Source organism: Pelobates fuscus, chromosome 10, assembly GCF_036172605.1.
Source record: "Pelobates fuscus isolate aPelFus1 chromosome 10, aPelFus1.pri, whole genome shotgun sequence".
NCBI lineage: Eukaryota > Metazoa > Chordata > Amphibia > Anura > Pelobatidae > Pelobates > Pelobates fuscus.
The window spans coordinates 53,238,550-53,266,493 of record NC_086326.1 but is presented as its reverse complement, the minus strand read 5'-3'; the positions used below and the strand labels follow the sequence as shown (position 1 = coordinate 53,266,493).

At 39.3% G+C, this 27,944-nt stretch overlaps 1 protein-coding gene across 1 annotated transcript; it reads right to left on the bottom strand.

The window, feature by feature from the left end:
- Positions 1-236: 236 nt before the first annotated feature.
- On the bottom strand, positions 237-27,944 carry MMP21 (matrix metallopeptidase 21). Its single transcript, XM_063433769.1, has 7 exons — positions 27,204-27,944; positions 24,937-25,579; positions 23,067-23,206; positions 18,086-18,227; positions 13,433-13,690; positions 3,088-3,260; positions 237-760 (listed from the first exon to the last, which is right to left on the bottom strand). Exons 1-7 carry the CDS (start codon positions 27,360-27,362, stop codon positions 461-463), a joined length of 1,815 nt encoding a protein of 604 aa, XP_063289839.1. The 5' UTR covers positions 27,363-27,944; the 3' UTR covers positions 237-460.

Sequence of the window (27,944 nt, the reverse complement as noted above, 5' to 3'; positions counted from 1 at the left end):
ACCATACCTCCCTAAACTCTGTGCTGGCACTTGGAAGTGTAACCGACCAAGCCCACGCCCCCTCCCTATTCTTTACCCCTATCCTTGCAGTTATCTTAAGCGACTCTACCCCTTCCCTAAATCTTTAAGCACAGCACCCCAAACCTGAAAATCTTAATAAAAATTGTCAAAGTTAAAAAAAATAAAAAAAAATAAAACAGGGACTGCACTCAACCAAACAGGTTGCTCAACTGAGGAGGCAGATCACGGCAGAGCCAGCAGCAGACTGGAATAAAGGTAAGATTTTACTAGATGTATTGGGCCAGGGGTGTTAGATGGTGGGTTTAACACTATAGTGTCAGGAACACATGTTTGTGCTTCCATGGATCCTAATTGAACCCTAATGTTATAGTCCATATTGCAGATTTTACATCCTTTGTCATTTTACAAGTCCATTCTCTTTCTTGATTTTCCCAAGATGCTAAATTTTTAATAGTGATGTGTGTACATTGCAGATATCAAACCACTGCTGGGAAATTGGTCTCTTAGGATACAATCCATTGTAGGGAAGAGATGGGTTTTTCCTCCGGTCTTTGTCATTGACTACTTTCCAAAACTCCTTACCTTTGAAAAGAAAGAGGGAGCTATGCATGTATGAATAATAGGCTGCATCAATGTGTCCTCGTGGGTGATTGTTTGGTACAATTGCTGGAAAAACATCAATGATTGTCTTGGGAAAATTTGGAGCAACTTTATTTCGATTGATGTCAAAAGCATAAACCTAAGAGAGTGGAAAAAAATCTGTAACTTAAAATTCTGAACTGCATTATAAAGACATATGCCACATATCTTATCAAGAATCTTTCATTTTATAGTCATTTTTAATAAGGCCCCTGTGTTTTTCATAAAAATTATATCTTCATGAAAAAACACAAGGATCGCAATGACTTGTAATTCTGTAAGTCAGCCGTGCTTCCAGTTTGGCTACTTTATCCATAAATTTTAATTTCGCTTGCAATCCCCCTTTAGTGAATAAAACCTGTATAAGTGCATGCGAGTATACTAGTGACACAGATCTTGGCAGATGAAGCTGATATGTCCAAATAAGAACATGGAGGCAGTCAGGAGAGAGAGATGGGGCAGTTTTCCCTTTACCCATTTTTATGGATCTTCCACCACCTTAACCCTCACATATTCTCTTTTATCTCTCTCTAATTCTCTATTTTATATTTAAAACTATGTCACTACTCTCCGGGTAACTTACTAAAGTGAAAATTCATGGTGAATTTTCATTTTAAGACCGAGAAGCCAAACATAAAGTATAGCGCTGGCTTAAAGGGTTACTCCAGCCACCATAACCACATCAGTGATTTGGTGGTAGGAGTGTGTTTGCACATCATGAGATGCTTGAAAACTAGTGCGGTGGGCAAGTTGCATCCCCAGGACACGTGACTTAGCAGCCCAGAACTGTGTTCCAGGCTACCTAATATCAATTCTGTGCATAATTTACCTATGTCGTCCATACGTACATGCTGCCGACAGATGTAACTGCTTCTCACTTCCACACTGAATGTAGTCCTCCCAGCCGCCCTATCCACTCTGCTGCTTTATTTTATTTTTTTTAATCCCTTCTCTATGAGAAACCTTTGATTGGACCACAGCGGTGCTCCCGTGACGTTTTTGTAGTGGGACTGATAGAATAATGGCAATAGGAAATTATTCTGTTCTGTACAAAAGAGGGTTGGAGAATATTTTTTTTTTCCAGTTTGGCTCTTTTGACCATAACGGGAAACTATAGTCACCAGAAAAAATACAGCTTATTGCAGTTGTTCTGGTGGCTATCGTATATCCCATCTTGGAAAAGGCAGTGTTTACCTCTAGTGGCAGTTACTCAGATGGCCACTAGAAGTTCTTCCTGGGTCAGTGCTCATCAATGCATCTCTATGAGGAGATGCTGATTGAGACAGCACAGCATTTTGCAGTGCATGCGCAATGCTTTCCTATGGGAGTGATCTCACCTTTTAGAGGCACAAGAGGGGGCCGGGGGCTTAAATAGTGGTGTTAAAACCATAGTGTTTCTATAAATGCTTAAATTCCTGACACTATAGTATAGTGAAACTTGAAATTCATTTTTAAATCAACTTTGAATTTTCACTTTAGTAAATATCCCTGTGCGTTTTAGGACTTATTTGAAATATGACGTGCAGAGTTAGCATATCAAGTACAAAAAAAGCAATCTTGTGTCTGAATTGCTGCTCAGAAAACTAAAAAGAAAAAAATCTGCGGGAATATTGGCATGTACTGGTATATCATACATGTGACATGAGAATAGCCGGTCACATTGCATTTTTATACAGTAAGTAAGCAATGCAGGGTCGATGGAAATTTGTATGGAATTTCCTGATGTTTTTGAGAATACATAATCCCAAAATTCTATCAAATTATAAACAATGTAATCAACCCACCTATTGTAAACACAGCTTCATTGTTAAACCCAGGCATCTATATCCAATGTGCTCTGCAGACGGTAAAAGGAAATTAGGCCAGTGTGTGTGTACGCTTTGACTATTGAAGGGGTTTTTAGAATATATAATTACATTGCGTTTAGTGACACTAAATCATATTAAAACATTTTTTTTTTTAAATCATGAAAATTAGGTATTCTTGTAAATTCAAGGCTTATATAAAATATGTAAATAATATATATAGGATATGATTTTAATTCTCTGCTCTGTGTGCGTGTTATTAAGTGGAGGGTAAACCATGAGCTTCTGATGGGCTCTTATGTAATTCAACATGGCAACAAGATTCCCAGGAGGTAAAGGTAAAAGCTTCATTGGACACAGTGTAATCAGCAATGAGCATAACTAACTTACTCAAAGGCTCTCTTTTGCCTCTGCAATACCAGATGGCTATTATCACTGCCAATGCTTCATCAAAGAAAAAAAATGAAGATGGCATTTTCGTACAGCAAAGCATGATTTGTTAACATGCTATTATACAAACCAATCCTTCATTGACCCCACAATGATCATCAATATCCATAAAACATTCTACTTGCAGGTAGTTTTCATGCAATCTTCAAAAGTAAAGGTTAACTACATTTACCTGTGCCTCTCTAAAGAAGAATACATGTTGAGTACGTCTGTCAAAAAAAGCTGTGTCGATTGGGCTTGGGATCCCAGGAAAGCCCTCCGAGATGAGCCTTGGGTAAGTCTGTCCTTGGGAATCTTGTGCGTAGGCCTGGTCTTTGTCTCTGTCATAACGCCAGTACTGAATACCTTGAAAGGGAAGTCACATGGTAAAAGTTTATTGTTGTTGCATTGAAGACATGTTTATTCTATTACAAAATTATATATGGAGATCTACATTGCATATTGTTTTATAATTATTATTTTACTTTCTACTCGCAAATCACATTCCTTGTTTGTAGTCATTCCCCATTAACTGCATTTATTTTTAATAAGTTGCAGGTTCGGAGGGTAAAATTTATTGGGGACATTATAATGCTTTGTGGGGAATTAGTGATTATAGTACAGTCCCTGTGTGGGTAAAACTAATAAAAATATAAGATTTATTATAGAAACAGAAGATTTTGACTTTTTAAAATAAAAAACAAATTAAAAAAGTAATTATAAGAAAACCTATCTGCATTATTAAGATGCCTCGAGAACTTGAAGTATGCCAGTTACTGTGCTCAAACATAGTCAACACTACAGTAAGACACTTAGGGTTTTTAAATATAAACCAGATAGAGGGGACCCTATCGAAGTCGTCTGCCCCACTGGTAGATGAGTGATATCTTCACCACACATCTCACACCTGATAAGCTGTGAGGCATTTAAGTGTAAAATTATATGTAGTAAAATAGAGTGAAATGTTGTGTCTTGCCAGTCAGCCATGAGGATGCCAGTCAGCCGCATGACCCCACACGAATATATGGTCCATCCTGTTTATCGTTTAACATGATTTTAATTTACAAGTGTGCAACTACTTTATACAGCATGTTGAAGTTATATCTAAATAAGAAAAGACACAGATGTAGGCGCTCTCTAAAATGTATGGGTGAACGGCAGCAGTAAACCAGCAGGACTTCCCAATACCTGCTATTAACCAGAAAGTGCAAAAACAAAGTGGTAAACCGCGCCACACGATAGTAGGAGATAATTTAAACAAAAATGTACATACATACAAGTGGTCCCAGTATTGAGGTAGTAGAGATAAACCTTAAAAGGATAAAAAATGGAAACAATAGTGCAATATGCCAATGTATAATAGTACAATAGTGTAATAATTTAAAAAGCCAGTAGGAGGACCAACTCACACTTTCCAGAGCTGCTAAGAGCTCTGCTGAATAGCGCCTGGACGGTATGATCCCCGTCTAAGGATATGGTGGTGTATATATCTATATAAGAAGCATTTACTTTACTTTATGTTATGTCATTAACCGGCACCTAAAACACCTAATAATAAAATTATATGTAATGCCAATATTGCTATGTTCACGTTTAAAAGAACAGCCCAATGTATTGGTTCTGGAGTGGAAATATACAGCGTCGGTCAAAGAGGGAAAAACTCCTCACCGAAGCTGTAGTGGGTTGTAGGGTATTGTGGGCATAACCCAGTGTAAGGATAATTAGACTGAAAAGGATTTGCACAAAAATGCAAGCCCTATATCCGTCCGATACCCCTAATAGAGGCTTTAGTGATAGGCATATATAGTGCCTAGATTTATAAAAAAAAAAAAAAAAAAAAAAAAAAATTTTTTATAAAAACCCAAAGGAAAAAAACAACGGAGTCCCTAGTTGGGTATACATATTGAGAACAAAAGACAATACTTTTGTGATTTAGAAAGTGCAAAGAAAGGAAAAAAAAAGGCCAAAACATTAGTTAAAATACGACCATACTCTGAAGCCTGTTGTAACAGGTTTGAATATGCCTGATACAACGTTGTCAAGCAAGAACCGATCAAAATATTTTGTAGGTCGGATTTGCACCAGGAGATATAATAAATTGTAACTATAAGTATTTGTATCTTGTGGATATAGTTACAGGATATAAAAGATTGCAACTACAGGTATTTGTATCTTAGGGCTGCGCCAAATAAGGGTAGATAGTCCAGTAAAGTATTGCTAGGGTGCCAATAGATGGTCTAGGATACTTGATAGAGTTCCTCTGTGGATGCGTCTAGTGTAGACCGTTCCGTATATGTAAATACAAGAGAGGTAGAGGCGACTAATGGTATAGTATGAAAGTTCAGGGTGTGATAGGTAACAAAATGTAGAGAACTCACATTCAAGAGAGCTATGGCCAGCTCTGGTGTGGATTGCATACAGCGGTATAATCCCCGCTCATGGGATATGTAGGGAGGGGGTCTCCGTCAACACAGTCTGGTAGTCCAGAGCTCGGAAAAGAAAAACAGAAAGCGACAATAGTGCTCTCAATTTTGATGTGGTTCAGTGTGCAGATAAGAAGAGGTAAAAATCTCACATTTGAGGGAGCTATGGCCAGCTCTGGTGTGGATAGCGTACAGCGGTATAATCCCCGCTTATAGGATTTGCAGCGGCGATACGTCTGTCAGCACCGTCTGGTGATCCAGGGCTCCAATATAGAAAAATAAAAAGCAGCAATAGTGCTCTCAATTGTGATAGGTTAAGAGAGTAGTAGAGGAAATAAAATAATACTCACAAAGATAGAGCAGAGGTACTGCTCTATGGATAGGCGCTGGTGGTATGATCCCCACCTAGGATTTCTTGGAGTACTGGAACTTTAAAATTGCCAGTGGAAGTAAAAGTAACCAGGAAAGGTTAAAATGCCAGGAATAGGTAAAAAAAAGTTTAAAGTGCATAGAGAGTGCAATAAAAAGAGGATTGGTACAATAAAGTAGCCAAAAAACTTTTATTGATCTAAAATACACAATAAAATACAGAATTAATAACCATAAACGCGTTTCACCATAAGTGGCTTCTTCAGAATGGGATAAAAAATCCCATTCTGAAGAAGCCACTTATGGTGAAACGCGTTTATGGTTATTAATTCTGTATTTTATTGTGTATTTTAGATCAATAAAAGTTTTTTGGCTACTTTATTGTACCAATCCTCTTTTTATTGCACTCTCTATGCACTTTAAACTTTTTTTTACCTATTCCTGGCATTTTAACCTTTCCTGGTTACTTTTACTTCCACTGGCAATTTTAAAGTTCCAGTACTCCAAGAAATCCTAGGTGGGGATCATACCACCAGCGCCTATCCATAGAGCAGTACCTCTGCTCTATCTTTGTGAGTATTATTTTATTTCCTCTACTACTCTCTTAACCTATCACAATTGAGAGCACTATTGCTGCTTTTTATTTTTCTATATTGGAGCCCTGGATCACCAGACGGTGCTGACAGACGTATCGCCGCTACAAATCCTATAAGCGGGGATTATACCGCTGTACGCTATCCACACCAGAGCTGGCCATAGCTCCCTCAAATGTGAGATTTTTACCTCTTCTTATCTGCACACTGAACCACATCAAAATTGACAGCACTATTGTCGCTTTCTGTTTTTCTTTTCCGAGCTCTGGACTACCAGACGGTGTTGACGGAGACCCCCTCCCTACATATCCCATGAGCGGGGATTATACCGCTGTATGCAATCCACACCAGAGCTGGCCATAGCTCTCTTGAATGTGAGTTCTCTACATTTTGTTACCTATCACACCCTGAACTTTCATACTATACCATTAGTCGCCTCTACCTCTCTTGTATTTACATATAAGGAACGGTCTACACCAGACGCATCCACAGAGGAACTCTATCAAGTATCCTAGACCATCTATTGGCACCCTAGCAATACTTTACTGGACTATCTACCCTTATTTGGCGCAGCCCTTCCATATCTTTTTGTATCTATCCACCGAAGGATCCGAGGGGTTTTCCTTCATTTGGGTTGCTGCCTACCTTGACTAATTTTGTGATTACTAGCGCTGAATTCTTTTTGTGTTTATTTGTATCTTAGATATATAGTTACAAGAAAAAGCCTAATATATGGGTATCTAGGAACTTGGTAGGACCTCAATATGTCACATATATAAATATCCAAAGTAACTGCTTCTGACTTGCCTGCAAGGGTAGGCTCGTGTCTCACCTACCACTCCACCTGCAACCCTTCCCATGCCAGCTGATAATTTTGTTGGCCCCACCCTACTCCTTTCCCTCCCTCTGCCCCTGCTAGCTCAGAGTACATAAATGCATAATCACTGAGGGGGCAGGTAGAGGTGAGCCTACTTACCTGAATCCGTCCTTTGCGGGCACCGTCATTTTGGTCTGATGTGTTCCTCCTCGGTGCCGACGTGCTATCAGCACTGAGGTCTATGGAGGATGCAGCGAGACTGCGATCCTGCATAGACACAGCCAAGATGACAGCTGCAGGGATTGACTCTGTAACTCCACTTTGTGTCAAAGAAAGTCAGGTGAAGGAGAAATACAGAGACAAAGTAATCCCTAGTTAGTCTCTGTACAGGGCAGCCCATAAATCCCTACCCATCCATGTAGGACACACCGGATACATAAGACATATGGATGGGTAGAGACTTAGGGGCCACTCTGTATATCTCTTGACTGGGTTGGAATGTTAGTGAAATCCCAACACGGTTATGAGTATTTCAGAAAGATTGTATCTTTATGAAATACACTTTTCATGTGGGGATACAGTCCTGCTTCAAAGCCAAAATATGGGTGCCTGACATTAAGTGGTTAAGGTGCTCATAGTGCTCTTAAAACAAAAATAATAAAAGTCAATGAATTGGCACTGCTGAGGCTCAGCCATAAATGAACGATGTACACTGGATATGTAGGTGTTTCTTTACATAAAACTGAATCAAGTCATGAATCATATTCAGCATTTTTATAAATACCTTGAAAAAGTGAAAACATACAGAGATACATTGACATTTTCTCTAACCCCTTAAGGTTGGAGCCAAATGTACACGTTGTGATCAAAACAAAACTTAAACAAAACCTTCAATTTCGCTAGATGTCTGTTCAACCGTAATTCACCTCTTTCATATTATGTGCACCCACACTTATTATATATCATTTTATTGGGGAGAAACAGGGGTTTAATATAACATCAAATATTTAGGTATGAAACATAATTAAATATGAATAAAATATAAAAAAAAAATGGGAGAAAATAAGAATTTTACATTTTTATTTAGTCATACGTGACATTTTAACTGTAAATGTCATAATACACAGATTTGTATTCAGTGATGTCTCACATGTAAAACAGTACCCTCTATGTACAGGTTTTATGGTGTTTTGGGAAGTTACAGGGTCAAATATAACATGTAAAATGTTTCAGTTTTTTCACATTGAAATTCGCCAGATTAGTTATATTGCCTTTGAGACCGTATGGAAGCCCAAGAATGAAAATTACCCCCATGATGGCATACCATTTGCAATAGTAGAGAACTCAAGGTATTGCAAATGGGGTATGTCCAGTCTTTCTTAGTAGCCACTTGGTCACAAACACTGGCCAAAGTTAGCGTTAATTGTTTTTGTGTGAAAAATGCAAAACACTAATTTGAACGCCAATTTTGGCCAGTGTTTGTGACTAATTGGCTTCTAAAAAAGACTGGACATACACCATTTGCATAACCTTGGGTTGTCTACTATTGCAAATGGTATGCCATCATAAGGGTAATTTTCATTCCTGGACTACCATACGGTCTCAAATGCAACATAACCAAGCTGGCGAATTTCAATGCGAAAAAACTGAAACGCAAGCCTTTTATTTACCTTTGTAACTATTAAATACACCCTAAAACCTGTACATGAGGGATACTGTTTACTCTGGAGACTTCCCTCAACACACATATTAGTGTTTTAAAACAGTAAAACATATCACAATTATATCGTCAGTGTAAGTGCCATTTGTGCGTGAAAAATGCAAAAAATGTCACTCACTGACTATATCATTGTTGTAATACATTTTACTGTTTTTTTTTTTTTAATTCTTTATTTTTTGTTGTGCATGAGTTAACAAATTTTCCTGCATCATCACAATAAACAAATGCAGAAAATAGGCATAATTCACAATGAAACATATGACATGAGGTGTTAAACATTTAAAACTATTGCTCTGTTCCATTACGCTGAGTCGGCACATTTTTATGTTGCGATTAAAGTACGTTTAAGACAGCTACACACATGTTTACTAATACAGTTTGGGTTCAAGTTGGTTATGCGTGTCCTAAGAATGCTAGTATTTAATTTGTGTGGTCAGCATGCGTTAATCAGGTGTGTGCAGCTATGTGAGAGCGTTGGTATGGTATATGCTTGCGAGTCACAAGTGTATGAAAAAAGAAATACACATAGTATTTGCCAGGCAGGCAAGTTTAGCCTCATTAAATGAGTAGTTGACAGGCTGAGAGTGTGATAGATGAGTACAGTAAGGCATTACACAAGTATGAACAGAATATTATGGGAATGCTAAATCAAAACAGTCGAACAGTGAATATTTCTTTAAAGTCCTACATTGTTAGGGAGTCTCTGTTTAGGAGGCTGCAGCGTGGCATAGACAGCGTCCTCAGCAGCAGAGGCTTTAAGTATGTACCTCAGTGATTTACTGTCAGCCTATGCCCAGCACCGGGAGAGATGTTGGGGATACTTTGGAGTCCTCCTGGGGCATATTATGGTGCAGCGTCGCTGGTTCCAGGGGCTGGCTCGTCCGCCCGTCGCTGTGAGGGCCTGCTTCAAAGCTACAGGCAAGTGGAGTCCCCTTCCAATAGTCTGGGGCTCTCCGTGATATCGGGTGGGTCCGGAGCTGTGAGGGAAGCTTGCCAGTTGTTGGTGGCGTTGTGGGTCTCAGCTTCATGCTGTGTCTGTGGGGAGCGTGTAGCTCACTTTGGGTTGGCATCATTGCGCAGCGCGATCTCGCTTGTTTATGTGCAGGCAGGAGGGGTCTCCATCTCCGGCGCCATGTTCTTGGTCTCGTCGGACGGGAGCCCGTGCGGCTGTGGCGGGTATGTGCGGGTTCGCCCTTGGGTGAGTGCACTGACTCTGCGTTCTGTCTCTCTCTGCTTGCCAGTTTTGCCCAGAAGGCGTCGAATAAGGCATCAAGCTTGTACTGGAAGTGGTCCCTTTCAGTGAGGTTGTGGTCACATGTGTCGCCCGCCATTGTATAGGCCTGTGTAGCGAAGGGCTGCCTGTGAGGCTCTGCTTTCAGCACTCGTTGTAGCCCTGCTGCCTGGAGAGGTTGGACCGGGATCACCCCCACCGGTCCTAAGGGGGGGGGAGCAGGTAGGCAATGGCTCAGTACCCCCAGCCTTTGGGTAAGGAGAGCGGCCGTCTCGCCCCAGCTCCATCGGCCTTAGGCCGCAGCCTGCCTCCTGAGGTCCAGGATTGCGGGAGAAACTCGGGTCTGGTGTCGGTAAGATTACCAGGGTGCCCCCAGCTTGGGTAGTGTGCCCCGGTCTCATTTCAGGCTTGGTATCAGTGAGTTTTCCCCCTAAAAGTAGCATGTGTTGCGGGAGCTCCTCCGCCATGCGACTATACAGCTTGCAGGTCAGGCCCCGCCCCCCTACATTTTACTTTTTTGAAACACCAATATTTGTGTTCAGTGAAGTCTCCCGAGTAAAACAGTACCCCCCATGTACAGGTTTTATGGTGTCTTGGAAAGTTACAGGGTTAAATATAGTGCTAGCAAATTAAATTCCCTGGACTTTCTGCCTGGGTTGTCGGGCAGGTCCCGCAAATTGTAATAAATAATATGACCTAATTATATAAAAAATATTACATAAATATATACGTATATACATATATAAAAAAATATTTATATGTAGGTATATATATATATATATATATTGATATGTTCTTCATACACTATTGATTGAGACAATTAACAGAATGTTACTATTTTAATTTATATCAGCATATGGATTATTATAATTTAAAGACAGGAATTTTTCAGGATCTTAAAATACAATCTTAGCTTTTTATTTCTTAGTACAATTTACAAATACGTGGATTGTTTGCTTATTGTAAACACCATTCATTAGACTTAGCTGGACAGAGTTTGTTATTTACTCATGTGATCTATACACAAAGTTCTACAACAATGTTTTACCAGCTAGCACAGAATTTGTGTATCTGTGTATCTTTTAGGTGTGTTTATCATGGGGTTATATGTCATACCTTATCTGTTAACCTTCTCACCTGGCCCAATTACATTTTGGGGAAAGCCATTATGTTAATGGCTACAAATGCAGAAAGATAAGTCCTGCGCTCACTCCCATCACTGGGCGGCTGCAAATGACTACAGTACACATCAGCCCCAATATATAGTAAAAACCAAAGAAAGACAAGTTACCTGCGCTCTCTCCTTAATCCCTATGTATTTTTAAACAAATTGAGTTTTTTTTAGTTACCTCCAATGGCCATGAGAGGATGAGCCCACCTGCCAACGTCAAGGCAGACCCCCCTAGGTGGGTCCTAACTCTAACCATTCTGTTATGTTAATGGCTGTTGACGTCATTTTGATATATATTTCTATATATCTTAAACAGTAGATGGAGCTGTGGTCTATGTAAGGAATGTTACCAGCTATTATCATATAGGGTTAAACTTTGTTCAGGACAATTTAGGGATGTTTAATTTCAAGATGCTTTGGTCAGCATTTCTTCTTTTCTCTCTCACACCAATTACCCAATGTGTCCTTGCCGTTTTTGATAAACTATGATTATTACATTGCAGAACTATGATTGCCTCTAGTGGCTGTCAATCAGAGAGCCACTAGAGGCGCATACTGGATCCTAATGGACTCCAGGTCACATAACTGATGCTGGACGTCTTCACGCTATGCATGAGGACATCCAGCATCATTGTAATCCACATAAGAAAGCATTGAATCAATGCTTTTATTTCGGAGGGCCTAATGCGCTCACCACGCATGCACATTAGGTCCCCCGTCAGATGAAGGAAGAGGTGGAACGATGAGGGATTTTGGCGCTGGAATCGAGTGAGTAAACCTAAGTTGTTGTTGTTTAACCCTTCACATGACGGGGGGGGGGGGGGGGGTGGGGGGTTGAGGGAGGGAGGGAGGGGGCCGGGGACACTAGTGGTAGGAATACAGATTTGTATTCCTTACACTATAGAATTCCTTTAAACACCCCAGTTTTATTCTGTGTATATCTGCCCCCACTACTTGCTGTCAATGAAGGCAATGTCACTCAGACTCTGTAGTTAGAATACTGCACAGATTTGAACTCATTCTGCCATTTCATATATAAATATATGTTTGTTAATCATCACTGACCCTTTGAAACAGGAAAACATACAAAATTATGATTTCATGAAGACTCCCCTTTTAAAATAAAATATAGAAAATTACCACTGCCTTTGGTTTTATGTAAAAAGCGGAAGTAGAATGAAAAATAAATGGTGCTAATAGTGTACATCTAAAGTGACTGTCTTATAAAATCCTGTAGTCAGCAGTTAATCACAAAATATGTCTGATTGCAGATATCACATACGCTCTGCAGCCTTTTTTTGTTAATGATAATTCCAGCTAATTTGCTATAGCTTTGTTAGTTGATGATAAAGAGTACATACACTGTTTGCAATTTTTTTAGGTAATTCCTGTATGTAGATTTCTTACCTTATAAATGCATGCTAAACCTTCATTCAACTTCAAATTCAAATGTCACATCAAGTATCTCAGTAAATCTTTCTGAATTTACAATATGACAGACAAGAAAGTGGTTTGTGATTAAAACCAATCTGCCCACTACTCATAAAGCAATGTTAATGCCTTTCTCTAGGAAGTTAACAATAACTAAGGAGATTGAACTACGGTATTTATTATGAACTTTTTGTTCCACAGAAATTATATTTTCATTGATCTTAGCTATCTGATTACAAAGCCCAGAGAGATAAATTGCTAATAAACCCTATGCTTCTCCAGTATGTTTTTGAATTACAACTCTGACTGGCTGTGACAAGAGTTGGAAGTCCAACAGGAACTGTAAATTATGGCAATTGAAGTCCAACAATTGAAGTTATAGGTCTGTAAGTAGTCATAACTTTCTAATCTGCACTAAGACCTGGAAGGCCGGAATCTTCAAAATGGCTTATGTCTGCCTTGAACCCACAACAAAATTACATGGTCACTAATATTTTTAAAATTTTTGTTTATTTTTACATATAAATGCAGTTTAAAACAGTATTCACAATGTTTCCCAGTGGTATCCATCCTGAAATGGCATGCCAATTTTAAGACCCTTAAAGACAGTTGCTGATTATAAAAGACTGCAGAGCATATGTGATACTGGGACCAATCAGAATCAGAATCAGATTCTACAATTCAGATGTATGGAAAAGCTTCTTTGAGAAAAAAAAATATTGATGGGAAGCCCATATTGGCAAGAAATTGTTCATTACATTTTTACCAAAAAATAGCTCATACCTTTGAAAAAATAAGTGGCATCTCTAGTCCAAGTCCACACGTGAAGAAAAGCATTAAGGTTCTGGATGGGAATTCCTGGCCAACCTGTAGATATAGGGATTGGATCTCCGTACCGTGTCCTATTATTTCGATTTTCGTACATCCAGTACCAACCATTTCTGAAGAAGTAAGAGTTGTATCTCACAACCATCTCCCCATATTGGTTCCTCTCCTTATGAACCCAATCAAAGGCTGTATCAAAAGGTCCTTCACAAGAACCTGAAAGCAAAATTAAAGAACAAGTACTTTAAAGCAAAACAGAATTAGCAACTTATCTGATGAGGGATCTTTAATTAGTTCAGGATGACTGACACATCTAAGTGATGTTTTGGAATCCGTGTTGCCGTAATTGATGGGAACCATGCTTTAAGCTCTGTCCAATTCTAATACCAATAACCTCGAGACGCTTCCATGTTGACAGCCACTAGAGATGCATCCACTGCAATGACCGAGTATAACTCGGTCATGCATCTTAATAACTCGAAAGTTAAATCCAAACTTTCCCATTTACCCCTAATCCTCAATTTAATTTACGTTAACCCCAACTCCCAGACCCTTTTGTTTCCGATCCCAATCCCTACATCTAGGAAGTGAGATTGAGGTTACATCAACCCTGGCGCGTTTTACCCCATTTCCTAAACCAACTACTAACTGAAATATACATAACTAACAAATTCCATCGAATACAAAAGTGCTAAAATGGCGGGTCCGTAGATCACTATCACGTCTTAAAAATTTGTACAAATAGTACTATGCAGAACACATGGTACTCTGCAGTCTTTGCAAGCCCCCTCCCCTTCTAACCCAGCCCAGACCTACTGTAGCTGTCCAATCACAGACTTTCCAATGCAGCTCAATGAGAAATCTTTGCAAGGCAAATGTCTGACACTTGAGTTTACCTCCATTGATCTAACCCACCATAACATAACAGGACCAGTTGCCTGTTTGACAGACACTTTTGACAAAATGAAATAACAAGATGCACTCCACACATAAAACACTTCGGCGAGCTAAAGTACTTTAGGCGTTTGTAATATTTCTTTCAAATTTTTGTTGGATTTCATGTAGAATACTATAAGGGAGAACATTTAAAGATCTAACATTCTGTGATATACAAGTACAGTGAAAAACACATTACGATTCTCTCTCCCCCCTCCCATTCTCAATTATAGATTGCTGTTTATGTTTATGGTAAGAGATTTTGCAGCCTTTACTGGATTTCTGTATCATATTCTTTTAATGAATGAAATGCTTTACATGACATAAGCACTGTTTATTGGGTATGTGCGGTCAGACAAAAACCTGACTAAATGTTGCTTTAGAAAATTGCTAAAGAGGATTGACTATTTCAGCAGGCTTCTAGAAAGATTTTGTCAGAACTTGTAGAATTATTTGACGAACAGGAAGATGATTTCTCGCTCTCTGTGTCAAAAAGACACTTTCTAAAGATTGCTTTCGTCCCGAAGAGAAAAAAAAATGATAATGTGACACCTGGATGTGAGAAGAACCAGTAAAAAGATGGCCTAATTTACTTGTTTAATGTTCTGTCTTCTGAATGCAATCCACTGCATGCCGTGATTCTTTATATGAAAGCCAAGAAAGAAAACAATGCTTAACAATTCTTCGTACAAAACGTTCAATAGCAGGGAGCCTAGAGCTGTCCGAGAATGAACAAGAAAAGTGGAAAAAATAGGTAAATTTAAAAAAAAAAAAGAGAAAAAAAGAAAATATATGTATAAAAGAACAAAAAAAAAATCACTTTATCAGAAATAGGCTTTTACCATTTCTAAGTGTTACTGTCTTAGTCAGACAGGTGCACGAACGGATTGTTACTTTGTTGATAAACCTCGTGCACGGGGGTAGGTCTGTTTTTAATATTACAACACGTGTAATCTGCAGTTAGTTTCACAGCTGCATGTCACAATTTCAACTCAAGAACAAACTTCCCCATAAAACACCTTCTGTTATAATCAGAAATAATGGCTTGCGCTCTCAACCTCTCATCCATGATAAGTTTACTCTGCATAAAAATAAAATTTCTCTTGACACAGGAAAAGAATATAAAATGATTACACGCAGTTGGTAACATAAAGGGAGCAAAACATTTGTCACATATAATATGCAATCTGTATTTATTTGTATTTTAAATAAAGATGTTTCACCTTCTGTTCATGCCTTGTTTGAGGAATTGTGCCAGTCTGAATTCCTGTGTTTTAACCTATTGTGTGTCGGAGTACAGACCACAGATAGTCTGGTAATGAACTCCCTATCCTCCTTGCATTTAGCATATTAAAGGACCACTACAATCACCCATGGCACTTCATCTCACTGAAGTGGCCTGGGTGCAGTTATCCGGTCATTTTATCCATTCAAGGTAAAACCTTGCTGTTTTCCAGAAATGGCAATGTTTAATTTGAAGGGTTAAACAAGCTCATACTTACAGCCACTAGAGACGCTTCCACTGCAACGACAGAGTAAAACTCGGTCAAGCGGTGTTAAACGTTGAACATCACGGATTGGTGCTCATAGGGAAAGCACTGAATTCAATGTTTTCCTATGGGGAAACTTGGATTCTCACACAGCACTTACTGCACATGAGCATCAGGTCCCCAATGCTTCTCCAGGAGAAGTTTGGGATTGGACCATCACCAGAAATGCCTCCTCAATTATGTTGAGGGAGGAGGAAAGGACAGCATCACCAAGGGAGTCTCTGATGGAAAAGCCTTTATTTTTCTTTTTCAATTTAATTTATGGTGAACGAGGTTTGGCAGACAGGCACACTACAGACTACAAAATACAGGGTTGAATTCCTAATGCTTTAAATGTTCCTTTAAGAAAATTAATAGGCTCTCAGTTGGGGGAACCTTGGATCCTTCTTAGGCCTCGATAAATAATGTTGAATGAGCTTTTCAAATGATTTCATTTTTTTTTTTTTTGTCAATCAAATTTTATTGAGGGTTTTTTTTTTGTTTTGTTATGTCAGCGTTTGGTTGGGTACAGAAATAAAGAGGGATAGGGTGCAAAATACGTTACATGAGACAACATATGTCCTAGGAAGACAATCGGGTCAAAAAAAGTAACAACCATACATTGACATTGTGACATGAAGAAATAATAGCTGAGGGAGAACAGCGGCATAATCTGTGTCTACGGGTTCGTGATTAAAGGTCTGGTGAGTGGTTCAGCTGTCTTTTAAATATACCCCTAACCTAGAGGGCAACGGGGGGGGGGGGGGGGGGGGGAGAGCGGGGAAGTTGTTAGAATGGGAGTGCACTCCACCACATATGGGTGTGCACTCTAGCGTCTGAGAGCCGGAGTATCTCACTATGGGTGTTTAAGCTCCTTTGAACTATCTGGACTGGGGTGGGCAAAGGGGCAGTATCCGGCCTAACTATAGTCCGGGTCATGGGTAATAAACTGGTTAGAAAAAACTGTGTGCGCTGTTACATTAATCACAAAGAGATCAAACTGCATCTTCGTGACTTGCAATGTCCTCTATGTTCAGGTCCCCGATGAGGGGGTCTGAGGCCTCCCTGAGGTGGAGGGGACGGTTCTCTGTGGGTCCCGTGCCTGCAGGTTTGATCGTTGTGCAGGGGTTGTCTTCGGGGCCAATAAGCCCAGTTTCCGTAGGAATTGTGGTGCTTCTGCAGGAGTAGATATTTTATGTATTGTCCCTTCGTGAGATACCACAAGGAACCTAGGTGATCTCCAGTGATATTCCATGCCCGCTGTTCGTAGCTGGCTGGTAACAGGATTCAGAGATCTTCTCCATTGCAGAGTTGACCTGGTAAGATCTTGATAGAAGGAGAGTGTGGCGCCTTCAAATGTTAGCGGAGTCTTGCCCCGTAGTGCTGTCAGCAGGGTTTGTTTATCTTGTTTAGATACACTTTTAAGCGATTTAATATTAATTTTTAATATTAAATTTTTTTAATGTTTTTATATATGTGATATTTTTGATATTTTATGTTGAGAAAATAATTTACTAATAAAAGTTTATCCGAAATTTTAAGTCATTTGGGAAGCTTGTCAAACAATATTTAATTGAAGCCTTTAGTATGACGAGATTACTCATAGTGAGCTTCTAAGAAAACTTCCCACTGAAGGCAATGGAGACCCATGACTTGTTGACAAGGTTAACAACAAATAGTGAGTTTATTAAGCACTTTTACAAGCATGCGCTAGAGTTGTAAAATAGATTCCTGCTTCGCTTACACATCCCCTGGCTTCAAATTGGTTAAATTAAATTCTAGGTTGAGATTTCAATGCATTAATATGCAACAGTGGCACATTATTATTACAGCATAGTCATCAATTTTGCACAGTGACAGACATAATCCCAAAGTAATTTTCTTAAGATCCATCTAATGGCTGTACAGTAGCCAACAGTGATCTATTTATGTACAGTGAGGCAGGCAAGCTGCATGGCTCGGTGAGATGGATGGATGTGGTGTAGTGTGGGTCATTAATCTCATTGGTCTTTTGACGCACGTTCCCTCGGGAAGCTCCAAGCTACTTTCTATTTTGATAAACCTCCAACCTTTTCAAATCTTAAAAAAAAAAACACACCTCTATTTTAGGAGTTTTAACTAGCTGCCCCACACAGATTACTCTTACCGTATAGGCTTTGTATTGCTTTTCGGTCAGACCAGTCCAATTCAAACCCGGATTCTTGGGGAATGTAATTGGGCTGCATAATTGAACCGGGTCGGTAGATGTGAGAGAGACCCAAAACGTGACCGATTTCATGAACTGCAACCTGTTTGTTGAGAAGAAAAAAAAAAATCACATTATAAGACACATCTTACTTATAGATTGACTTTTGACCCCTGCACGTACACAACCCCTTTGGAACTCAAATATTTAAAGTACTCTGGATGCCGTCCATTTGGGCATATGAGGAACTGAGAACAAAGTCGTTGGTGGCCCAAATCCCTCAATTCAGGTTTTGCCCTTGCTAGTCTGCCTGTATAACTAGCCACTAACCAATGCCATCAATGTCATTCTTTGTTCCACTGTGTATTGTATTTGTTTTAATGTGTAACCTTCACGTGGCTGTAACTTTGGGAAACACTCTTAACTAGGGGAAGCTAAAAACCGTAATGCTGGCAAAGCTTTATTGGAGCCATGAATCTATCTTTTGACCACCTTACAGTATAGAAATTGAAGAAGGTTTGAGGTTTTTCATTAAGGTGTATCTTGCAGAATATCCAGCAGAAGGTCTTGCACTACGTGGTCTTCTGTTAAAGAATTAATATAAATACATCAATAACAAAAAGATAAGTCCTGCGCTCACTCCCATCACTCCTGGGCGGCAGCAATGACCACAGTACACATCAGCCCCAAAATATAGTTAAAAAACAAATGAAAAAATGTTACCTGCGCGCTCTCCTAAATCCCTATGTATATTTAAACAAATGGAGGTCATTTAGTTACTCCAATGGCCATTGGAGGAAATGGCAGCCTGCCAACGTCAAGGCAGACCCCCTAAGCGGGTCCTACACTGACCCTTCACCTTGCTTCCTTGAGCTTCTGGCAAAGATATCTCCACTGAGACTGAGAGGGGCAATGTTTATATACACCCCTATATACTTACTAACCCTTAATAGGGAACACCTGGGATGGACGGCTGCATTGTAACAAAGCTGTGTGATACAAAAAAGTGAATACAAATACAAAAAGACAAGTCCTGCGCTCACTCCCATCACTCCTGGGCGGCAGCAATGACCACAGTACACATCAGCCCAAATATATAGTTAAAAACCAAAGACAAATGGAGGTCATTTAGTTACTCCAATGGCCATTGTAGGGAATGCCCGCCTGCCAACGTTTTTTATATACACCCCTATATACTTATTAACAATGCAGCCGCCCATCTCATGTTACAGTGTAGGACCCGCTGAGGGGGGTCTGCCTTGACGTCGGTAGTGGAACTTTTGTGAACCAAGTTTTCTGGGATTCTCAGTCATGAATGCTAATGAACTAGATTGTAAGCTTAAATGGCCATCGGAGTGATATAAAAAAAATGCCAGTTATTTAAATATGCATAGGGATTTGGAATAGTGCGCAAGAAACATTTTTCTTTGCTTTTTATTGTATGTATTGGGACGGATGTGTGCTATAGTCGCTGCTGCCGCCCAGGAGTAGTGGGAGTTTGAGCGCTCTGCTTAATTTTTCCGATTGTATGCATGTTTGGGCTGGCCTTCCTAGCCGACTTTTCCTGTTTGTCAAATGTATTTTATTAGAAGTTTCTCTCTTTTTTTTTTTTTTTTTTTAAACCTATTGTACAGCGCTGCAGAAAATGTTGGTGCTATATAAATAATTGTCATTGTTTGAGCAGGGCCTTCTGCATCGCTTTTGTCTGCCATCATTATTTTCGTGTGTTAATTATTTATTGTTAAATATCCTCAATGCATAATTGTAAAGTGCTGCGTAAACTGATGGCACTGCGTAAATGCTAATAATAATAACAACAAGGTACAAGGTATCACATGACAACAGCTGACTTTTTAAAAGGATTCTATAGTGCCAGTAAAACAAAGTCATTTTCCTGGCACGATAGGGTTAATAGGTCCCCCTCCCTCTGTTCCCCTCTCCCATGTCGATGAAGGGGTTAAAAGCCCTTCAGCCACTTACCTGAATCCAGCGTTGATGTCCCTTGGTGCTGGGTCAGAGTCCGCCCAAGCTCCTCCCGCGCCGGCTGACAATGGCCGAAAATCTGGGGAAAATCTGATGCTGGAGGTCCATGAGATAACGGACCAAAAGTCTGTTTGGATTCCGGAAGCCCTCTAGTGGCTGTCTGGTAGACAGCTACAGAGGGCAGACTTAGAGTTGTAATGTAAACATTACAGTTCTCTGGAACTGCATTGTTTTACATTGCAGCACTAAGTGCAAACGGGTCTCAGCACTCAGACCACTTCAAATAGCTGAAGTGGTCTGGGTGCCTACAGTGTCGCTTTAAGCTACCGTACATGACATTTAGGAGTCTTAAACAACAGGTGTCACAGGGCTTCTAATTTCCCAGGTCACACACAGTGTTCTACCTATAATTCAGTAACTGAACAATATTGCTCTTTACATAGAGTACTTGCCACAAAGGGAGATATTTACTAAACCATGATTTCCAGCAACACACTAATATTTAGAACAAAAGACGTAGCTGGAAAAATGCCCTTTAAGTAGTAGATTATTTTCCAGTTCGGCTATTTTAACCTAGTTTTTGATCGCAGCAGAACTTACTGTTTAGTGAATAGACCCCCATTGTACTATTACCACTGTGTGAACTGCTTTATTACCATATCAACATGTAACCTACACAAACCCTTATCCCAGTGAGACATCAATGGGACTTTCTTATAGTAATACATTGAAGTAACGAAGCCTGCAGTGAATTACCATATCAAAAAAAATGTAGCGCTCAAAGATATCAGTGGGGAAGACAGACACTTTCCACAGGGAGACGGGTTTATAATATTTTATATTCTCAGGGAAAAGAATCTTCAAGCAGAAGTATTTTTTTTTAAATCTCTGTAATACTTTAACTTTTATAATACTTCTCATTAGAACGGCAATCATTGTTAAGTAAACTGAACATCAATTACATTTTTTTTTAATATTCAATAGGAAAATGTCCCTTTCTGTGCCTTGATAATCAGCATTCAAAAAACTTGTCGGTTTATTCGAAGTTATGCAATATTTATATATTTTCCTTTTTTTTGTTTCACCTTGCAAGTTTCTTTGGGGAGAATAGATTTTAGTATGTATGTTGTGGGAAAACACTCTGCACGTCTGCTGCTGGGTCTTATTTTTGTCAGTTTTCCTAATTAATTCTATCACATCGGGATGGAATTTCTAACGGAAATGGAATAAGAGAAGCAGATTCCGTGAATGAATGAGCTCCAAGCTACAGGGAGTCGTCACCCCCACACTGCATATTTTCTCAGAGTTACAGATCAACACTACTGCTTATAATTGGTCTGCGTTAGCAAAGACTGAAAGTGACACAATGTGACATCGTATTGCAAGGTCTTTTAGGCTTTTATTACTGTGAACCACTGAAAGCACAGATCTCTTGCTCACTAGCACATCAGCAACCAACATCAGATGGATTTGAGGGAATGCAGAGTTTCTAAAGCCTAACCAAAACTGGACACCTTGTGTTCTACACATCTCTGAGTTTGCCAAGAGTGTCGAACCAATCCTTTCTCTTCCCAACCTTGAGAGCCAAGCTAAACAATCAGTCCTATGTTACCTATGGGGGAGGCATGTGACTCTCTGAACAATAAACTTGACTACCCATTTTTTTCCACTCTAACTCTTTCGTTTCTTTTTCTTTCGTCTTCTTTCCTTTGCTTTTTTTTTTTGTACATATCTCTGCAGCCTTTTTTTTCCCCCCTCTAAAGTAAACACTGCCTTTTCGGAGAAAAGTCAGTTTTTACATTGCTGCCTACCAACCCCTCTAGTGGCTCTCATACGGTCACTAGAGGTGCTTGCTGTGTCAGTGCTGCATGGAGTCGCTGAACATTTTCCATAGAGCTGCTGTGATTTAATGCATCTCTCTGAGGAGATGCTGATTGGCGCAGCTTGGTGTTCCATGCATGCGCAAAAGCCTCCAAAGCATTGCTTTGGCTGAGATCATCATGTTTGAACCAGGGAAGTGAAGCGAGGCAAGATTGGCACGGTGCTAGAATAACGGTGAGTGGCCAAAACTTAAACAGTGATTTTATCACTATAGTGTCAGGAATAGGTATAGTGTTTTTTTAAGAGTAAAAAAAAAAAAAAAAAATGATGTACACATTCACGAGTCAGCCACACTCCTTTTTAAACAAAACTAGATCCTGCAATACCCCCTACAGTATTGCTCTATACTTTATTACTGCCTGTTACAATGTTATGACACTCAGAAGAACAGCAATAATGCAATCAGCGTACACATATTATGAATTAATTGAACAGTTCCCAATTGGGCACAAACATTGTAATTAAGTTTTCTCTTTATTTGTCAGTATGTGCCAGGTATCGAACCATTCTTTTGTAACTGTGTACTGAAACTAGAGACCAGTAACACATTTTCATGAGTTCAGTTTCAATACATTTATTTCTCATTAATATTTAAAAAAGAAAAAAAACATTTTATAAAACGTAGCTGAGCTGTCTAGTCGTATCCACTAAGCTCGGAATTTCGTAAGGCAATCTGAGAAAATAATTCAGTAGAGAAATGGGGCAATTTGGAGGTAGCGCACTAGATTTACGATCATCTGTAATTTAAAAAACTGCCTTTGAATTGATCTGGACAAGTCAAATCAAAACTCATCCGAATCAGGCAGCCTAGGCCTTAAAGTAAATATCTGAACAATTCATGAGCTATTTCACCCAAATTAAAACTCTGTACAAGCAGCCATTGACCGAAAAGAAGTCTGCAGTGCAAACGATAATGAATCCTCCATTTTTCTGCAAAAACATTATATGCAATAGTAAGAGGTATTATACTTCTTTATACATAGCTTGCAAAACGCACATGGCATGTCCGACGATGACATGATCTGTCCTTTAAGTATAAGTAAATTGACAGTGGGGGAAGAAAAGTGAAAGTACTTACTTTCAAGAGGCTAATGCCATTGTCACTGTTAGGTGCCGTAAAATGCTCATCATCATCAAAGTGAATGTCACCTAGGAACCAAGCATGTGCAAACTCTTGCCCTGAGCCATCAAACGTCCGAGTACATCCTAAATGCCGACCTGAGAAGGTGAGAGAGGCAAAGTGACATTACTTAGAGAAAGAATCTCTTAGCGTTGGATTGAAGTGATCCTTGAAATAAAAAGACATTTAGTAAAATAGAAGTGGAACATAGAATATCAGCACAATGATCTTATCACTCTAAGACGTACAAGTGATTTATTTCTCGTCTGCTTTATAAAACTTAACCCAGAGTCGCTTATTCAAGAATGGAGAGGGTTTTCTCAAGTGCACATTTCACAGTGAGATAATTATCTTTGTACCTATATTATCTATATTTCTGTGCACTTTTATGTGCATATGAAAGTGTTCATTATAACTCATATATAATTATCAGGAATATGCAATATTTTTTACATTTGCTAGAAATATACAAGAAGTGGAGCGCTGATTAAGTGTATCTCATAAAGAGGAGGGTATATACAATAGGAAACCTAACAACCTATTAAGATTTTGTATTCGTACATTTTTTACATTTGGCTTTTTAAATAACAACAACTTTGAATGATAGGCTTGGACGTTGGTAGGTTTTAAAATTCAGAGGGACAGTATGGTCTGTATTTTCTCCCTGAAAACGTTGGGTCATTTTTCTTATGATGCTGTTGCCTGATGCTGCCAAGGTCCACCCTTCCCACTCCCCCCCAAAAAAAATCAGGCCAACATCTTTCTGCTATGCAATTATTTATTTTATTTTTTTTCCCTGATCCATAATTTTGTGCGCACTGAATGTTTGTGCGAATGTAAACCTGAAATTGTTTCTTGATAATTTTGGTACAGCGCAGCCTCTCTCTCATGGTTAATAACACTACATTACAGTATTACTATGTGATAGTATAGTATTAGTAGTTACACAACAGTATTACTGTAATGTCAGCCATTCAGACAGACAAACCTCTCCTCTAATCCTCTAATGCCCATTTTGGTCTGTCAGACAGTCCATTGATAGCAATAGTTAGCAACTGCGCAGACAAGGGTACACACAACTAAAATTTCTCAATAAAACATAAATAAAATTCCAGCTTGTTGCATATATACCTTCACTACAATAAAATCACATAAATCATATTCAGCTGACACAATTAAAGCAGACATTATAAGGAGAGGAGGATAGATGTCATGTCACCATAGAATCTGCCAAATGAGCTATTTGCCCAATATATGGTGAGATATACATTAATGCTTCTTAAAAACAAAAAAAATGAATCTTGATATGAAGCAGGGACGTTTTAGCCGCGAGGCAAACAAGGCATTTGCCTTGGGTGGCATTTTCCAGGGGGCGGCAAAAAAAGCCGTCCCCAAATGCCCAGGGCAAATGTCTTGTTAGCCTTGCGGCTAACTGACATGCTGGGCGGGCGGGCGGCGCTGGCGGGCGGCTGGCGGGCGGGCGGCTTGCGGGGGAGAGCACCCTCTGAGCTGTCTGCTTAGCTCCCTTGCGCGCCGCCCGCAGAGTGAGGCTGGGAGTTGGGAAGGGTTGGGTAGGGGTGGCGGGGGTAACGCCTGAGTTTTGTCCTGCCTAGGGCATCACAAAACCAGGATACCCCACTGATATGAAGGGATATGTCCAAAGCACACAGGAGAAGCAAACAAAACCTTGAAAACATTCAATTAAATTTGATTTATTTATAGTAAATGTTTCTGCAAACAATAACTCATACATATACACACATATATATAAATATAAATATATATATCAAAAATCACATAATATGGAAGAGTAAAGAAGTGTAACTACCTGTTCCAAATCCTAGTTTAATATCCACTGCATATAATGGGGAAGTGTTATCTTCTTCAAAATCCAGTGGCATAATTTCGCTCCACATCCGAAATGCTAACCTGAAGACGTACCTCTGCTCATTAATGGACAGCTGACTGCTGTAGCCCTCTCCAAGCATTCTCCATTTCAGCAGCTTTTTGCTAAATATTTTTCCTCCTACCCCATGCTGCTCTTCTTGGTCTTTCTTGTATTTGTCTGAAGACATCAGTAAATCTAAGAATCTCTTCTTACGAATTTTTGGAGGGTTGGAACTCTTAGTGTCATTATTGGAAGCTCCTGTTTCATTAGTAGATGTCATTTGTACAGTTTCTTCCCCAAGGTTTGACTTTGAAATTTGGTTGTCTGGCACACCGCACCGTGGCTTGTTCATTGCGTTTATGGTGCCATCATCTAATATCCCAGTGGCTGTCAAGTTATTTAACTTCTGAAACTTTTTGAGGGCTTCAATAAATGTGGGGCTTTTTGTTGGCTCGGCAAAGTCTTCTTTAGAATTGCTCATCCCCTCCTGAATCATTTGGAGACCCCTCACATGTTTATCATCGCTAGTGCTTGAAGAGTCCCATATTACTGGCTCAGTCCAACCATATTTGGCTAAAAAATCCTAAAAAGAAATTTTAAAAATAACTAAAAATAGAAAAGTGAAATTGTTCTCAAACATAGAATTAAAACTAGTTAATATACTACATATCAAAAAAATATTGAAAAACAGAAATATGAGTCCATAAGAAACTATCTTTCTAATGGAACCATACTCAGTGATATTATCTAGAGTGGACACAATTTCAGATGGTTTTGTGATAAAATTGCTAAAGAATTTAAACATATATGCTAGATCATGAATGCCCAAACTTGTACTTATGAAAGGCAGGTCTATCACATTCAAATAAATCATTGTTCTTGATTCCAAAAGTTGGTTGATATCCTTGACTTATGCCTATAATAGCTAAAGTCTCCATGTTACTAGGAGTTCTATATTTTAGGAAAATAGATCTCAAGCAAGAAAATAATTTGTAGGGCAATACAGTATTTTGCTTTTAAACCATCGAGGGTCCAGGCTCCATAATCACTGTAGGGTTATGTAGTGGCTATGGTACCAGGTGTCCCTTGGTGCTGACCTCTATTTTACAACAGTTTAACAGTTATTTGATTCCCTCTTGTACCCACAGTCCAGTCTCATTTTAGTTATTATATAGAGTAACATTTTTTTCCACTTTAATGACAATTCCGCCAGTGGACAGAATAAGGACAACGTTGATATATGTGGAAGGGGAAATTCGTCTCTGGCGGAATCAGAGAAGTGATGTTAAATGCGTCAGCATTAATCCCAGGAGAGGCGGGAGAGCAATTCCCACTGCATGTCCCAGCCATGATGTAAAGTACAAATAAGCTATTTTCTCTTTACCTGAGAGGATTAAGCCATTTACCTTTACATATGGAGGAGATCTGGTCTTTAAATTGAATATTTACAAGCAGTGACAGAACCTACATAGACCTCTCCCGGTTTTAATGATATACTTTATTGCTGTTTACTAATATTGAGAGTTCTTTGTTGGCTCCAGCGATCTTGGTTTATCAGAGAAGTGGGTCCAACTGTGGGCACCTATAACACCAATGTAACTATCACAGCATTCAAAAAAAGTTTTGATTCTTAACAAAGAGATGGTTCCAGGGGAAAACAGTAGGGGATAGGGTACCTAAACACACTCTTTCATTTTTTTTTTTTTTTATTTTTTTTTTGCATGTACATGCTATTTAGCTTATTATAGAAGACACATTGGTATTAAGACAAATTGGTAGTTTATGAAAGTGCTCAGTAGATCAGTCCTGGCACAGCCAGGGCATAGAATGCATTGGAGAAGGAGAAATAGATACATTGTTTCTGCATCTTCTCCTCTATCTCCTGACAGACAGGTGCAGAGTGCAACACTTGTAACAATGACTGACAGGGAGTCAAAATGGTGGCACTCAGTTCCAAGATAGAGGTAAATATAGTGCTGTCGCTTTCTATATTAAAATACAAATTTCACAACCTCACAAATAAATAATTCTCACATACAGTACATAAGAAACTCTGATAAGTAATAGTTCCTCTTTAAATAGCTGGTTTTTGACAGTAGTCCACAACATTTTGAAAACTACAATTACATAACGTTATGGGATATGTGTCACTATGCTAAAGTCTAGCACAGGGTGTATGAACGTGGGGCTCTGCAAGGAGAATTTACCTGGGCCGAGGTCAGGTCTGTGACAAGTTCTGCTTGTTGAAGAGTTGAAGTTTCCATGTCTGACCGGTCTCGACTATGATAGAGTTTCTCCGACTGGCTTAGCCAAGGTAATGCCATACAGTGGTAGACGGTAAACAAAAGGTAGCTGGTAGGCTGCATCTCTGTGCCAGACGTGGCTGATATGCATTGCACAAAAGCTTGGCAGGCAAATCCTTATATACTGATCTAGATTAGGTCACCTCTTGGCCTTTCATGGACATCCAATCTGGGTGTAGCCTTCAGTATTGTTTCACACCTTCTAAGCAATTTACTCAGAATTAAGCAAAAATACAGATGTACTGTCACCTAATTGCCAACAAACATGGTTCTCAGTTTGGTTTCAGCCAGCACCCTTTGAAAGTGCCTTTCATTGTTCCTGTTTATAGGTTTAGCAAATTACAAGGCTGCGGTGATCACTTCCCAGCAGGCTATTCTCCAAACGTTTCCACTGGTAACAAAGTATTCTAAATAAACTAAGAGTACTCATGGGGATGTCACAAATCATCCCATTAAGGCCACCTGAAGCAAACTTTTGTCATAATGCAGAATCCTTCTACCACCTGCAACGTAGTAGCTCGTAGATGGCCCACCACATAGACAACATGACACGACTCACCCAAATGGTAACCAGTTGGTTGTTAAAGAGAAAATTGCAAAACTAAAATATAAACACTCTGAGTGTACACTTTATGCCAAAAATAG